This window comes from Zophobas morio, unplaced genomic scaffold, assembly GCF_036711695.1.
Source record: "Zophobas morio isolate AGI-343-1 ecotype UQ-CSIRO unplaced genomic scaffold, CSIRO_AGI_Zmor_V1 ptg000005l, whole genome shotgun sequence".
Taxonomy (NCBI): Eukaryota; Metazoa; Arthropoda; class Insecta; order Coleoptera; family Tenebrionidae; genus Zophobas; species Zophobas morio.
The window spans coordinates 7,029,090-7,046,025 of record NW_026972110.1 but is presented as its reverse complement, the minus strand read 5'-3'; the positions used below and the strand labels follow the sequence as shown (position 1 = coordinate 7,046,025).

At 31.9% G+C, this 16,936-nt stretch overlaps 1 protein-coding gene across 3 annotated transcripts in view; it reads left to right on the top strand.

The window, feature by feature from the left end:
• LOC135122542 (transcription factor GATA-4-like) overlaps positions 1 to 16,936 on the top strand; it is a 61,036-nt gene that overhangs the window by 42,453 nt on the left and 1,647 nt on the right. For 2 of the 3 annotated variants that reach the window (XM_064046785.1, XM_064046787.1), the window contains 4 exons: positions 1,818 to 1,927; positions 3,283 to 3,540; positions 14,404 to 14,579; positions 15,450 to 15,614. In XM_064046785.1, coding sequence (XP_063902855.1) covers positions 1,818 to 1,927; positions 3,283 to 3,540; positions 14,404 to 14,579; positions 15,450 to 15,614 — 709 coding nt within the window. Of the gene's footprint in view, positions 1 to 1,817; positions 1,928 to 3,282; positions 3,541 to 14,403; positions 14,580 to 14,890; positions 15,013 to 15,449; positions 15,615 to 16,936 lie in introns of all 3 variants that reach the window. The other variant, XM_064046786.1, reaches the window with a different exon arrangement.

The following is a 16,936-nucleotide window of genomic DNA, read 5'->3' as shown; positions in this document are numbered from 1 at the left end:
TCTATGGACGTGATTAGACACATTTGTAATGGTGGCCTGAAAAAATATTAAAGACGCGGTTCGAAATAATGACAAAATCCTTCAAATAGTCGGAATACTTTTTCGTACGTTATTGTTTTAGAATAAATTCTGTGAAATTCTTTACTTTTTTCAAGGTTTTCCTATAGATTGTATAAAACAATTTTGCCGGTGTTGCAAGGACAAAGCAAAAGATACAACATTTTTTTAGATATGCTCTTAAAAATTCGTCTACGTCAAATCTTTATTTCTGTTCTATTGTATTTCTCGAGCAATAGCAAAAGCATTCCAAAAGAGTTATTTTGAAGAGTTCTTAGTTTCATGTTTTTTCTTGGCATTTTAAAGGTCGTAGAACACGAAATTCAGTGTTAAAAAAATTAAATTTGTTATTCATCTCAAAATTACATAAAATACATTTCACGTGAACACAAGCATTTTTTGAAATAACATGTGTAAAATAAAACTATGCACTTCAAGTGGCATTTACTTTACAAAATTTTGGAATGACGTCATTGTTTTTTTTACAGAGAATTAACATACTCATTTTTAATTGAGACAGTAAGTAATTCATGATAATTTTAAGGTACTTACTTATACTTAAAATTTACTGGTAATCCTGTAGTTTTGAATACATATTTGGTATTCGTGCAGTAAATTTCAAAGAACGACACCATTAAAACATATACGAAAAGGCTGTAATTTCGTATTTTACGAGATCTGAAATAATAAAATAACTTAAAATTAAATAAATTTACTACCAAATAAGATGTTTTATGAATTTCGTAACGCATACAATATCTTGTGTTAATTTTAACAGATTTAAAGGTTACCCCTTTAAAAATATCCGATAACATTGTATTCTTGTGACAGGTCTATTAAAATTAGAGAAAAAATCTTTCGGATTATAAAGATTAAATATGATTGCAACTACTGTTTAATTTACGGAATATCAACTTTAAATCACGAAATCCAAGAACTCCATAAAAGGAAAAATATGAATTTTTAAATTTTCGAAATACAGTACTTTTAAATTTCAAGGATAATAGTTTTTATAATATTTAACCGTTTTAACACCTTTAATGATCTGTTAGGTACTTTTCACATAATTCATTAGTTCCGTCGTTAATGGTGTACATTCGTGGGCGATAAAGGGTTTTGTGTTATAACAAATTTTGTTTTTTTGCGAGTGTAGACAGGACGCAGCTTGCGGTTTATTCAGGACGAGCGCTGAAACGTGACGTCAGAGCGTTCCCCACGTGATCATTGGCAGCTTTGTAAGATGGTTCGTTCGGTTTACCCAACAATTAGTAATCCATTGTCAGTTGTCGCACTTTGTCCGAACTGTTCGGGCGATGCTTGAAAAACTGGTGCGCGCGTCTTTTGATCATTATCGTAAAAAAAGTTGTGTGTTACTTCAAAGTACGTGTTTCTAAAACTTTTTACTATTAAAACACAGAGATGGATATAAATTTTTTACAACACAAGTTAGTTTTTGTCATGCTTTATTTTATTTAGTTTTTACTGTAAGAGCGAACGACTTTTTCTGGCATGGATTTTTCATGCGACTCAGTTGAACGGTGGTGCATCTGTGATTGTATTATCTGTAATTAATTATCTTCGAGTGATAAGATTACGGTATCGGAACTGGTCATGTCTTCGATATTAAGACACCTCCTATCAAAGAAGTGGGTGTTTTTAGGAATAACGATTCCCGCCCCTTTGTTTTTCTATCAAATTACGTCATTTTTACAATTGATTCTTGAGCGATTGCATAAAATTTAAATTACTGTTTTTTTCAGTACTATATATCCACGAAACACCACTAGTTATACTGCGGGAACAATGCCGTACTATGGAACAGGATCACCAGAATTATCCTCGCCCTCAGCTCAGTTGTGGAGCAACTCAGGTATTTATGTGTTTCATAATTTTCTTTTTTTTTAATAATTGAACAAAAGTTGCATGTATTTTCTTTGTTTTGCATTATTACTACTGATAACGTGTTTTTAAAGAAAAATGTTTTGGTCAGAACGAACAGGATGTTTTTATGGTTTTGTGTTTTGTACTTCCAAATGTGAATAAACTCTTCACGTTTACTTCACTTCGTTAAAATGTTGTGTAATAAAATTATCAATTTTTTTTTGTTTAATTATCAAATAGTGATTTTATTTATGGGTTTAATTTAACAGATTTCGATAAGTGCAAATGAAGGTTTTACCACTGCTTGTAATTTTAGATTGATGCATGTTCTGTTGACTCTACACCCGTTTCGAAACATTAAAAATACATTTGCATTTACAAAGCACGGGTATTGTCGTACCTGATGTACTCATTTGTTTATTTATTTCTTAAAACTACTGAAAAGAGCGGTTTACATGGTCGCTTAATTTTTTCATGCACGAAAGGTATTTTAAATACTGTTTTAACTAATTTAGGAATACTAAAAAGTAAACAATAATCTTTAGCAAAAGATAAAATTGTGTAGTCTGTTGTCATTCAGTTTGTAAGTCGATATCAATTGTTTTTGTTACTGACCTGCTACAAACAACAATTTTAAAAATAAATAATGCAATCAATATTGTTAATTGTAATATACACGTGATAATTTTGTGAAATAAGCGCAGAAAAATAATCGCGTTTGTGTCCGAAATGACCCTACCTGATAATTTTTACGATAAACTCGACGAAAAAACTGATAAAAATTGTTATTTATACAACTGTGCATCCTAGACAACTAATAAATCCAGAAAGCGAGCTATTTGAGCTTCCAATGACGATTTCAGAAAGGAAAACCAGACTACAAAAGAAAAGAAAGAGGAAAGGATTTCAAAATTCTTACATTAGTACTCAGTTTGACCGTATAATTACTGATTCAGTGATAAAAACAAGTCCATAAAATACACGTAAAGTTTTAAAAATAATTATTCTTAGATAGAAATAGGAAAAAATGAAACTGAATGTCTAAATTGTCAAAGTTTTATGTTAATTCTACTCTAAAATCAAAGTCAAATTAAAAATTTTTGCTTCTGAATAATTTTAGCGACTCTTTGTTTTTAAAATATCTGACATAGTTTTAGTTTTCCATGTCGCTCGATCGAACATACCTATTCAGAGTTAAGCAGTGTTTGGAAAAAAAGTAGTGTTATTTCGTGCGTGTCATTTTATAACGAATGGTACAAAGTGACAAACCGACCAAATCCGACAAAAAAGTTGTGTATAAATTTGACAAAAATGTGTTGCGCCTACAAAATGTTTTCTTTTCAGGAATAAATTCTAACGCTGGTCTGGTGCTAGCAGAAGAATATCCAAAAGGGACGTCCTCTACGACATTACCTGCCTTCAATAGGTTATCAACTCTTCACTCAAATTCGCATCACAGAAGTGCCCCTTACACCGTTCCTAGTTCATCTAATTACAGCGATTGGCAATATTCGGAACCAACTGGAACTCTTCAGTACAATATCTTAAGTCCTGGTGGTGCAAGAAATAGACCTTTATCGGCATCCGCGTCCCTTTCAGCAAGTAAGTTAATGTGGTTTTGTCAAGGGTGAAGGGTTAAATCATTTTTCACATTCCTAGCTTTAGCGGAACCGAATGTAAGTACAAAGTACTTATTTTTAACGATATCCAACGTTCTAAAATCTTTAATTACGCTTGGAACTATTATCACATGAAAGTAAATAACTGAATTTCTAATAGTGGAATCATGTTTCTAAAGTCGGTTTGTATGTACCGATTAAAGAAGAACGCCGTTTCTTATTTTGATAACAGGTTGCAACTGCAAAGTTTGTGCCTTTCAAAGGTGCGTACGATCAAAACAAATCCGCGTAGTGATGAAGAAACCATGCGATAACGGACATATGAACTTTGATCTCTATCAATGCAAGAATTTATTTTTTAAAAATAAAGTCGCATCAATTTATCAAAAAATAACGTCAAATGAGTACCAGATACAAAATCCTGACCTACGCTGGAAGAAGCTAATTGCATTCTGCTGATTAAGAATATTTAATGATTCATGTTTTTATGTTTATTTCTGATAGGTAATCAAGCTGGGTTGGATAATCACCTTGTCTGTCTTGCTGTGTGATGCAAAAATTAGAATACTGGTGGGATTTTCATTCCTAAACAGTGTGAATTTAGACGCCTAGTTAATGAAAAAGATAATCTAAAACCCATTATGGCAAATGACGTGTTTGTCGTAATAACAGACGTGACTACTTATGTGGAAAGAATGTGGAAGAGACAATGTTGTTGTTTTAACACAAAACAAAATAAATCAATGCGAGCTTCGAATTTTGGAACTGACCATTAGTTCACAGAGTTCACAAGCTCACATTTCAAGCGCTGATCCACAATTGTGTTTAGTTGTAACTTAACGAACCAGTAAAAAGTAAAGAATAAGAAAGTTTTTATTCTTTGAGGCTATTTTGCAAAGTTTACATATATTTTATGTTTTATGCGCAGCAATTTTATTTTTTTACACTTGAAGCTTAACAGTTAGTGATAAAAAGGAAAAACCAAAACTATTACGCACACACTACTGATTAGTGTAATCCTATACACTTTTTTTTGAGTCAGTGCTAGAATTATAAAATATTTGGTTTTATAGACGTCAAAGTAATTCTGTTGAATTGCACTATAATGAGGTCTAAAAATTTTGGTTTCACAGTGTCGTTTGAATTAAGTCTTTGGCTTCAAAATATGTATATTGCTGCATATACATACATTGCATGTAATGTATATAACTATAATTATAACTTTAAAAGTGATTTTATTTGCTATAATTATTTTGAACAACGTAATTTTAATTTGTAATACAATGTTTCAAAAAAGTTTCGTTTTAAGGAGTGCTATAACATTCGAGAAATAGATTGCAATTTGTGTAGCTTATTTCATTTATTCTTCATGTAGGGGACATTAGGACATTCGTCATCACTTTCATTAATTTACGCAAATGCAACAGATCATATTTTTTGTAATACCTACATATTATAAATTGCTTATTAAAAAAAAAAAGGAACCATATAAAGTAGTATTTTTTTAGGTTAAATATATAATTTTTCCAACTGTTTTTTGGATGGCCTTATACTTTATTAAGCTTCATTTCATTTTAATTTTATACTTTGCTATTAATTTTTGTTATGTATACATTTTTAAGCTTGTTCAACTGATGTTAAATAGCGAACTTTATTTGTTTTTCTTTGTGCAAACGAAAGCAAATTTTGTCGATAATTTTTTTGAAATAATGACGAAATACTAAAGAAAAAAGTCCTTACTTTTTTCATTGAAAAGTTTAGCTATACTATTTGCAACTATTGTAAAGAAATTGAAAAAAAATATTCAGTTATTATTAAGCCCGATATTTTTAAGAGTTAACGAAAATTTCAAGGAATCGCCATTAACAATTTTTGAAAAACTTACTTCTTATAATAAATCTTTTTCATGCTCGTAACTAGATATTTTGTGCGCCCAAACTTTTTTTGGTTTAGGTAACATATGAATGGTGATACAAGCAATTCTCGAAAAGTTCATTAGCTAATTCTTTAACATTTTTCAACGTAATGCTAACGAAAGGTGGGCAGGCGCATTGTTTTGTAAAAACAACATAAATATGGAAATCTTCCTGTTAATTTTTTTTATCACAGTTTACAGTTTTGAAAGTACTTTTTCAAGATTATTCAATACCTGAATCCTGAAGAAGAAAATTATCGAGGAAAGCTAGTTGTTTTCATTTTTTTGATCGTCTTTTATTTCTGAATGATTATGATGAATCTATGATAACTCCACTCAGTACTAATTTTATCAGATTTAATATATTCACTAAAGGAATAGGTACTGAAACTTCGTCAAGATATAAGTACTTTGCGATTCGTTGGCAACGTTCATTTTATTGCCAATTGAATTTATCTGAAATTACCGAAGCTAATTCTATTAATACCAACTTACAAGGTACATTTTATAATATACCTACAATGTAGCTACTGTAAAAACGACGAGTAAATCCAGTGAAAACACGATAAACAAAAATAAAATTATGTGAAATTAATTTCTCGAATATTTTTTTTAAAGTTCATGCTTTAGCACCTTTCATAAATTCTCAATGGCATGTATGGTTTTGTAATTTATTTTTATTAAACATTTTTTTTACCTAATCTCTTAAAATAATGAAAGATATGTTATATACCCTGTCGGTTACATATTTGTTATAAGACAAACATCACATTCAAGGAACTCATATTTATTGATACCGTTGAAAGCTCAAGAACCGCGTCCGAAAATTACTGTTTTTATAAATATTTCAACACTGAAGATTATCCGGCTGACACTTGATGTCTTTTGGAAAATACGTCATCGATTTATGAGTGTGCGACGGTATATTTTAAAGAAATCCCCTGTTCGGATTTGGATATTATACTTGGTCACTATGTGTGGCTTGCCGAGTGACAGAAAACAGATAAGGGGCGTAAACCCTTGGGATGTGTTTGGTATCTTTTTCACGTAAGCGTGTGTGCGTGTGGTTTTTTTGCTTCTTTTACTACAAATTGTGTGACATTCCTTTTAGGTCATCTAAGTGCCAACATATGTCGACTTAAGTTGTAGCAAGGTCTGAACCTACGTAGATATTACTTTAAACATGTAGTTTGTTTTTATGTAAGCGACTACGTTTGTAATCGAAGCATACAAAGTATATAAACATGGTGTTATAGAATTCAGAAAGCGAGTACAGATAGTGTGCCTTGTGTTATACACTGTTTGATAAATTTTGCGAAGAACGTAGTAATTGATTCGTTTCAGTCGACTGAAGGGCAAAAAACGTGGTAGGTTTATGCCTTTGACTTGATTTATTGGAAATTCTATACTGGGTTAGGTGTGTGGCGCCACATTTTTTCACTATAGGGCACACTGGGGATTAAGATTTTAAGACCACACTCATAAATCTCAATTCATCTGTTAAAACCTTTGTAGAAACATTTTTTACTACTGTACACAAGTGCAGTGGTTGCGTTTAAGTATGAATAATTGAAACTGGGTTAATTTTAGTCAAATTTAACAGACAACAAATGTATAATTGTAATTTATGACAAACATAATATGATCTGGATTCTAGATGGCAAGTGCATGTGCGTAAACAGATGTACATCGATTTAAAGTCCCTAAAACACTCGACTTCTATATTTATCATAAGTGGACGTTATAACAGCAATTCCGTTTGAAATACAGGAATTTGATTCTCCGTGTTCTAATAAAAAATATCTGTTTTGAACGTCACTTACGTACATAACGGAATGAAAACAGAATGCAGGTCGTACACAAAATGTGTAACTATAATCATGGAAGTACATTGTCAAAATCAAATGATAAAATGGATAGCCACCTTAAATGAGTACATATTTCTTTTGAGCAAAATAAACATCCCATATTCGAATTCAATTTTATCGAACGGATTGTAATTAAAAATATGTTTCATTTTAAACAAAATAACATTTGTGCAGAGACTCGTCAAAGATTCATAATTGCAACGAAAATAATAAAGGTAAATATAAATTATTAAAAGAACAACATTCTACAAAACATTTTTTATTGGTAGGTACATCTGATGTTTTTTGAAGACATAGAATTTTAACAGTACCTTTTAAACACAGACCTCAAATTATTTATTAAATATTTTAATTTTTATTTCAAGATATTGGGGCGAACTGTGACACAATCATGCATGTGTATATTTTTAGAAGGTGAAATATTTATACATACTATGCACATTTTTTTATATAATTTAACTTCATATATAAGTTTCGCAAAAACGCACTGGTCCGTAATTTTAATATAAATATATGAAGGTGACATTAGTGAAAGGACAACCAAGTTGACGACCAAAATGCAACAAATTTAATTTTTTTCGCAATGTTTCTGTTTTGTGTGTAGTTACAAATATCTTATACTTACATATCTGAGAAATTATTATGGATCTCGATATGTAGTGTAGCTGTTTGCAGAATGCTATAAAATATAGAAAAAAATTGTGGGACAGTATTGTTAACACTATGTGCTGTTTTTCACAACATTGTATAATAAAACAAATTTTCATATAAATTTGGTGATGGTATAATAAATTAACATAAAATAGCCTAATGAGGAAAGTTTATTTAGTAAACGATTACATTAGACTGACGGAAAGTTAAACATCAAATTGACGACGTTTTTATAGTTATTTTCATTACGCTTTGGTTAAAACGAAAAACAAATAAATTTATGACGTATAGCGTATAAGTGTTGACTTGAGGACTGATCCACCTGGAAAACAAAGAAAATTTGCGGACTAACTAATAATTCAGATTTCGATTTTCCAACTTTTCTCCTTAGAAATACGTTAGAAGAGAACGAAGACATTAAAAACGACTGTTGTGCTTTGAAGATTCTTTTCAGGATACAAACACGCTGTTGAACATATAAGACGACGACATGACGCTTTTCTTTCTGGCAACAATAAGTGATAAAGAATGTCATATTGAATATCTTTAAATGAATATTCCCATAGATGTTGCGTCTTCTGCATGCATTCCTTTTCCTTTCTTAGAACTGTAACCATGACTCAGCACATCATAGTGTGATTATTAAATGAACCTTTTGTTGCTATTTTCATTTCTGCATCTTGAAACAAAATAGTGACCTAGTAAGCTTTATAAACTGCTACCGGCGTTTTTCTTTCATTCTAATAAAGACAAACAACTCGTGGGAATTTCTATTAGGGATTAAATAACGGAGTAAAAATTACAAGAAATTTAATACAGAGTGAAACCTCTGCCCACGCGGGATCAATTCTGCAACCGTCCGTAAGTGTTTGTTTTGTTTAGTACGAGAACTCTCAAGCGATTAAGTTATGGCGGTAATATTAAAAAACTGCAGTTGTAACAAAGTTGATCGTCAACAGTCATCATTTTCAATAATATATAGAACACGCACGAGAATTAACATTCAAGGTTGCTTATTATAAACGCCGTAAATATTAAATAGGCTCCTTGCTCTTTAGACTAATTTTGTTTTAATTTTGTAGTTTTTTTTCCGAGAATGATAATTTGGAAAACTTCCAAAGAAGTTGTTGCGGAAACCTGAAGTGCGTTTGTAGATCGATCAACCGTTTTTCCTTAGACCGGCCATTCATAAATTAACCTGCAATTAAGATAAAAGGATGTTGTTTAATATCTTGGCACGCGTCTGAAGTAAGTCTGGCGATAAAGTATGTGTATTTGGTTAAGTGGTGGCGCATCGACTTACTCCGACATTTCCGGTATGTTAGTTGTCTCTAAGTACTTAGTCTTACCTGTTTCCGCTTCATACAATACCCTCGTCTGTGTACCCATTTGTAAAAGTCAATAGCAAACGTCAAATAATAAACCGTAAAAAATCGGGGAATTTCAACGGCATGAGTCAAATGTCTGGTATTTTCGAAGATATCATGATTTGAGGCTTACTCTCACTATCACATCTATACCACATTTTTTGTTCGAAACTGGCGGCTGCGGACAAGACGAGAGTTCTAAATCTCGATCTTAAGACTCGTTTACACTGTGTGGTTTTGTTCGGGATAATCTGTGCTAGTAAATTGCAGGTATTTTTACATCGTTTATGTAAGCTGGATTTCCATACGTCGGTTACTCGCCAGTATACTGGAAAACAAAATCTTACTTTGACTGTATCTTTGTAAGTTGATCTTATTACAAGAATTGCACTCTTCTGTTCTTATTTATATCATTTTTGCAAGCTAGAAGAACAGACGAGAAAGAATGTCATATTTTAGCTCCAGCCCACTTCAGGCTATGCAAAATGGCTATTTTTGTACGTGCAAGCTACCGTAAAAATAAATTAATGAATATATGGCTTTAGTCTCATCAAACTTAGACTGATTCATATTGGCTTTGTTTAAAAAAAAAACAAAGAAAATATCTTTCAGATGGTTGGATGGATTCAACTTTCAGAACTGTCAAGTATGAAGAAAAAAAGTTATTATTTTATTTATTAACATCCATCAGTGCAACGATCGGAAAAATAAACAACACAAAACATGTCTGAACAATTACACCTAATAATTTTAACAAATTATTGTTATTTACGTGGGTAATTATATTTTCTTATTCTCGTTACTGTAGCATTTTGCCGCAAAGATGAAATAAATGTTAGATCAAAGCAAAACAGGCCTATAAATCCTATTTTTTTTAATTAAAAAATTTTGCCGCTTGTGAAAAAAGATGTTTCTAGATAGGGTAAATGTGTACAAGAGTACGCACTTAGTGTAAAACTGTCAACAACTTTTTAATTTTTTTGGATAGACAAATTTTATGATATGGGTTCGTTATATACATGTTTAGAGATCAAATATATTTAATTGTACGTCCCAAGACCATTATATTTTAAGAGTAATTTTAATTTTTGTCAACATGTGTAAATGCGTACTCTTAAACAGTTCATTGCACAAGAGTGCGCATTTGAACGCTTATGAGTGCGCATTACATTTTATGAAAAAATATTTGTTTCTAAGGTGAAAATAAATGGGAATAGGTGATTGCAGAGTACACATAAAACGGGAGACCTATTTCTTCGTACTCTAGGGGTCTTGAAAAGTCGAGAAAACGTAAAAATAGAGAGTCGGTCGACGGACTCGATTACAACTCGCTCAGGAAGTAGAAATAAAAAAAAAACATCATAACCACCACCACACAACTTGAGAAACAGTACAAAGTAGTACAGTTAAATAATTCATTATCGTATGATATGTATCTCCAAGACTATTAGACTACGTATTGCAAGCAATGGGCACTCTTATACAATACCTCGCTGCGCACTCTTGTACATTTGTACATAACCTAATGTTTTCAAAGTTAAAAGCTTTTGATGGATAGAAAGTATAAAACTGTTAGTGTATAACGAGACCTTAAAAGTTACAACTAATGAAAATTATTACTGTAAAATAAAAGAACTGGTACGTACCTTACAAAAAACTGAAACTATGAGCGGTAAAAATTACATCCACACAACGTGTGAACATAAAATCGTCAGTACGACCAAACTATAAACTATATTCAGGTCACTTTTGCACCTTTATCTCAGGTTTAGCATTAAATTCTGAATAGTATAACTTCATCTTACCCAGATGGCACTAATAAGCAGAAATCATCAGTGCGTACTCTTATACATATTCGCACTCTTGTACACATTTACCCTAATTCTATTTTTACAATTAAAATTTAAGTAAGCCCCAAAAAGTGTTGAAAGTGATCTCCATCTCACTTTAAATGCTGCCTAACACTTTTATAGAGGTATTGCGATGTATGAATCATTTTATAGACACTTTCTATTATTTTTTTTTGAGTTTGTTTCTATATGCCATAAATTTTGCAGAATTTGTTATTGTATTTTATCTGAGCTCTTAGATTTTGGTATTTATAAATTTTTCCTTGGAAATTGCCTTTTTACGGTAATTTTTTTTATTGTTGTTGAACTATGAATTTTAATGTAACAATTTGCATATTTTTAAAACTTATACAGCATAAAATAAAATATCTACGGATAATTCCCTCACCACAGGTAATTTGACCATCGGCGTCATAAAATCCATTTTGGACCTAGGGGCAAAAATTCATCCATACTCCAACTCGTATGTCTTCCTTGTCATAAGCAGTACTCATATTTTGTACAGGATTAAGACATTGTCCGTTTTGAGTAGGCGCTTTAAAACGTGCTTTAGATAGAACAGATATCAATAATAATTATTTGTTTCACGTGAGATTTAGGACAAACTGATTACAGCATCGGATTTTACCGGATAGGAAGATAAATTTTGTTTTTAGATGAGATTCCATTTTTTCTGATTTTGTTTGAAAAGATGATTTTTTTCGAAAATTTTCGAAACATTTAAGAAATTTTTTGTATAAATTTCGAACAGAAAATGATTTTCAATTAAGGTATGTAAATGAAAATATAAATGTTTTTGTTTAACAATAGTATATTTACATAGAAACAGTGTCGATCGTTCTCAAAAAAAAATCAAATTGTGCTTATTTTTTCAAAAATACTTTTATCTAATTTGTTGAGATTTTCCTATTAACTCATAGAAAGTGAATTAGGCTGTAAAAAAACTAAAATAGCGCTCAAAATATACTACTTAAAAGTAGAAAAACGGCTTTGAAAAAAGACAAAGTAGGCATTATAGGCAATGCAATAACTAAATATTATTTGTTTTTTACTTCCCGACGTCGTTAATTCGGCGAATGGCTACTTTCGTGTTTTCCCAACGTGTCATGATCACTAGTGTAAGAAACAATAGGTCCGCCGTTTTCGTCTGTCGATCTGTCTGTCTCCTCAAACTTCAAAAATCATCAGAACTCGATAATCCTCAAATCCTCAGAACACCATAATCTTCAAATCCTCAGAACAGCGAAATCCTCAAATTCTCAGAACCCCATAATCCTCAAATCCTCGAATCCTCAGAACAGCGAAATCCTCAAATCCTCAGAACTCCATAGTCCTCAAATCCTCAGAACACCGAAATCCTCATATTCTCAGAACCGGGAAATCCTCATATCCTCAGAACACCATAATCCTCAAACCCTGAGAACAGCGAAATCCTCAAATCCTTAGAACACAATAATCTTCAAATCCTCAGAACAGCGAAATCCTCAAGGCTTCAGAACAGTAAAATCCTCAAATCCTCAGAACAGTGAAACACTCATGTCCTCAGAATACCAAAATCCTCAAATTCTCAGAACATCCTCAAATCCTTAGAACAGTGAAACCCTCAAATCCTCAGAACACCAAAATCCTCAAATCCTCCGAACAGTGAAATTCTCATATTCTCAGAACTCCATAATTATCCCCTCCCAAAAAATGATGACATCATCTAAAAAATTTGGCGAGTAAATCGTATCTAAAATATGTAAAGAAATACTTATTATTCTGCTTGTGGTTTATCAGTGCATTAAAATTTTTTAGAATTGCTTATTCAGAGTAACACAAAAAAAGTTTTGTGAAACGATTTTATATAGGAGTGTTGCCTGAAAGCCTACTGTACAAATGAAAAGGCAGTTGCACTCCGCTCTCTTTTAAAGGGGCGATGAAAACGTTAGATTTCCGGCAAAGTTGCAAGTTTATGTGTTTTTGTGTAGTATACTATTTTCAAATACAATGACCGGCAAAAAAAATCGGCCACACTGAAAAATTTCGCAAAACCAAACTTTAAAAATTATTAATTTAACTAGTGATCGTTATTTTATTAAAGAACCATTCACTATTGACACATGGTGTATAAATTAGCAAAAAAAATAAGACAAACGCAGAATTAAATTTAATTTAACAAAATAACAGAAACAGAGCGACAATTTGAGAGATGTCTGTAAGAGTTAATGGAATTGTTTTCGCATGAAAATGTTTTTTAATTGCCAATCTTATAATCAAATGATGAAAAACACTGTTTACAACAGCAACCTCCTTTATTGTGTTTTTTAAGAAAGTATCGTACTTGGTCTGTTTCTGTTATTTTGTTAAATTAAATTTAATTGTGCGTTTATTTGTCTTCGTTTTTTTCTGCTAATTTGTACATCATGTGTCAATAGTGAATGGTTCTTTAAATTAATAATTTTTAAAGTGGTTTTGCGAAATTTTTCAGTGTGGCTGGTTTTTTTGCCGGTCAGTGTATTTTTCAGTACTAATTTTTTTAGATCGATTTAGTATCGCTTTTTTTTTGTCAAAAATTCACGGCAGCCAAAATTATGTAATTGTAATAAATGAGTTCACCTCTATTTCTTTTTCGATAATTTTTATTAAGTACATATTGTCACTTGGAATAATTTCAAAACGTCCTTGGGCACACTACAAGCTTTGATTTACGAATTACGAACGTCAATAAAAATCACTCCACTTATAAATTTACCGTCCGACGATAAAACCGACAATACGTCTAGTTGTATCTATGATTTACAACGCGATCTGCTGCAAAATTATATGTTTGAGAAAATGAGCGTATCAGTGTGGGTAATACGTGCCATTTTATTTTTTTTCCGATGAATTCCAAAAGAATTCTGGTGAATTCCACATAATTCCAGTTATTTCTTGTAAATTCAGTTATTTCTATCGTGTGTAAAAATTCTTCACCAATTTCTGAAAGTTCCATTCAATAAATGACTGTATAAATTCAAATACAAACTGACTGTTTCAACAAAAATTTTGAACAATGCGAAATTCATGGTCTTGAAACGGTCATTGGTGTAATTTTTTGAAACACTTTTGCTAGTCCTGAATTTCAAAGTTGAGCCAAGACAAGATTAAAACAATTGTCTTGTCTAGCCTGCAACTTGAAAAATAGTTTACTCATTAGACTAATTTTTTAAACAGTAGACCCTCGCACTGCCGAGTATTTTACTGAAGGACGAGAGTGTGTGAACTGCGGTGCCATCGACACCCCTTTATGGCGAAGAGATGGTACTGGGCACTACTTGTGCAATGCTTGTGGCCTTTACCATAAGATGAACGGCATGAACCGGCCCCTTGTCAAGCAGCCTCGTAGATTGGTACTTTTACACTTATGTCTAATTTCATCATTGTCGGAGTTCGACGGTCGACCGAACAACATACTGCATGTCATATTTTGGGAATAATTGCATGACTCATTTAACATAATGTTAAGGTTACGGTCTAGTGATAATCGGAGCCCCTCGTTAAGTGGAGGAGTCAAGATCTTGCCATGTTGTTCGGTCGTCTGCGAATTGTAAGCGTAAAACACCCCCGATGTGCGAGGCAAAGCTGCTACATCAAAGTCGGTTCCTTTTTGTGATAATTCTGCAAGAGATAAGCCTAATTCCCCTCTTTATTTGCGTTGCAGTGGCGGCAGAGCCGGGCCACGGGGGTGTTCCTGATTTCTACAAGAACTACTACCCTGGGTATAATGGGGCCAATAGGGCCCCTACTTTGCACACCACCGAAGAAAAATCCAGTCGCCGTTTGGTAGGTTTACTTGTTTGATCAAAAGCACTTTTTCTTTTCTTCTTTTTCTTTGCGAACTTGAATCGGTGGTTTTGAAGATTTAATTCAATCACATAAGTTTGAAACGAGTTCTGATATAAAATGAAGCTATCAAATAGGACTGATATCTTAACCAGGGATATCAATAAATCTTTCATAGATTTCTTTATTTATAATTTAATTAATTTTAAAATTTGATTTTCCTTATAAGTAGTTCGTAGTCACTCTTCAAAACCAAGCTTTACTGGCAATAGTGTGCATTGGCCCCATCATACCCTGGACTTGAGCAAAATAGGTTTGTGTAACAGTGTAATAATGTACATTAATTTTGCTCCAGTCCATTGTGTACACTAATTTGTTTCTTTTTCGATTAACATAGTATACTTCTGAGTTTTTTTTCTAACTTGTGCTGTTGACAGTCTGCATCACGTCGCGTTGGACTTACCTGCACAAACTGTCACACAAGTACGACTTCACTGTGGAGAAGAAATACTGTTGGAGAACCCGTCTGCAATGCCTGCGGACTATACTTTAAACTTCATGGGGTTAACAGGCCTTTAGCCATGAAGAAAGACAGTATCCAGGTAGGTGTTTAGTAGGGTATTAATAAATAAATTTTGGGTCGTTTTAAGATTTATTCAATAATTGTCTCGGGATCAATTTTGTACAAACACGCAGAATCAGTTCTTTCCATTTTATTTCACTAATGGGGCCAGACCGCATAGAATATACGTAGTTATAGCTTCAAAAGTTCCTTCACTGATTGAAATAGTTCTCCATGGTCCTTCCTGATATTAGTTTTTTTTTTTTTGAATTTTTGACTGGAAGAATTGGGACTGTTTTGGGTAGCGGAAGTGATTTTTGTTTTAAGATACTGAACCTTATTTTATAGTCACTAAAAATTAAAATTTTATTTATTGCATCTTCACTATTTGAAGGTGTGTGGGAGTGAATTGTTCTAGTACTTGTTCTAAAGATGTTGTAAAGATTAAATACAGTCCTCGTGAAAATATTGAATATTCTATTACTTCTTCTTGCATTGATACTAAAAACCATACGAAAGTGAAATTACTGGAAGTTGCTATTAAAAATATTGTAACCCAATTTGATTTACTTGTTTACCTCTACTTTTTGTTTCTAATTTCAAAGATAAATAAATTGGGCTATTTTCCTGAAATAGAAAACTCTTCTGAGATTATAATTTAGAAATCCAATTGATCAAGTTCTTGTTGACAGTATTCACCAACTCAAATTTTTAAATAAATTATTTAAAGTATCTTATTGGCACATAAATGAAGTCAAATGTGATTCACTCATTATTAATTGATTTTACGGCCAAATGAAAAATGTGAAAAATCCCTGATGGGCAAAAAAGCTCATTAGGTCGTAAGATGCACATAAATAGTAGATCCTTATCTTATGTAGGTGTCATTTCTTTGGTTAAAATTGTCAAAATAACAACGATTTGCGGTTTCATCTACTGTTTATTCAAAAATTTAAAAAACACCACCTGTTGAAATAAGTTGGTACCAAATAAAACTACTCTAGGGCTTATTTTTAGACTGGAAAATTGATAGTATAAAAAACTTCAAATTTGAAATTTCATGACAAAAATGTCAAAATAAAATAAATAAAAACACCATGTTTTGAATAAAAATCATGATCATCCTAACCTCAATTTTTTTTTAATTTTTGAGCAGATAATAACTTATTCACTTCCCAATTAGCAGTGTTTTACTTTAAACATTTTTCGAGAGTTCCAGACACTCCACAAAAAAGTCACACACATTTTTTTTTACTACTACATTTTATCAGTAAAGTAAATTTGATCTAATTGATTTATATTGATTGACACTTTGTGCTTTTTCATGATGTTTTGTTTTTTAAATGAAACACAAATCATTAC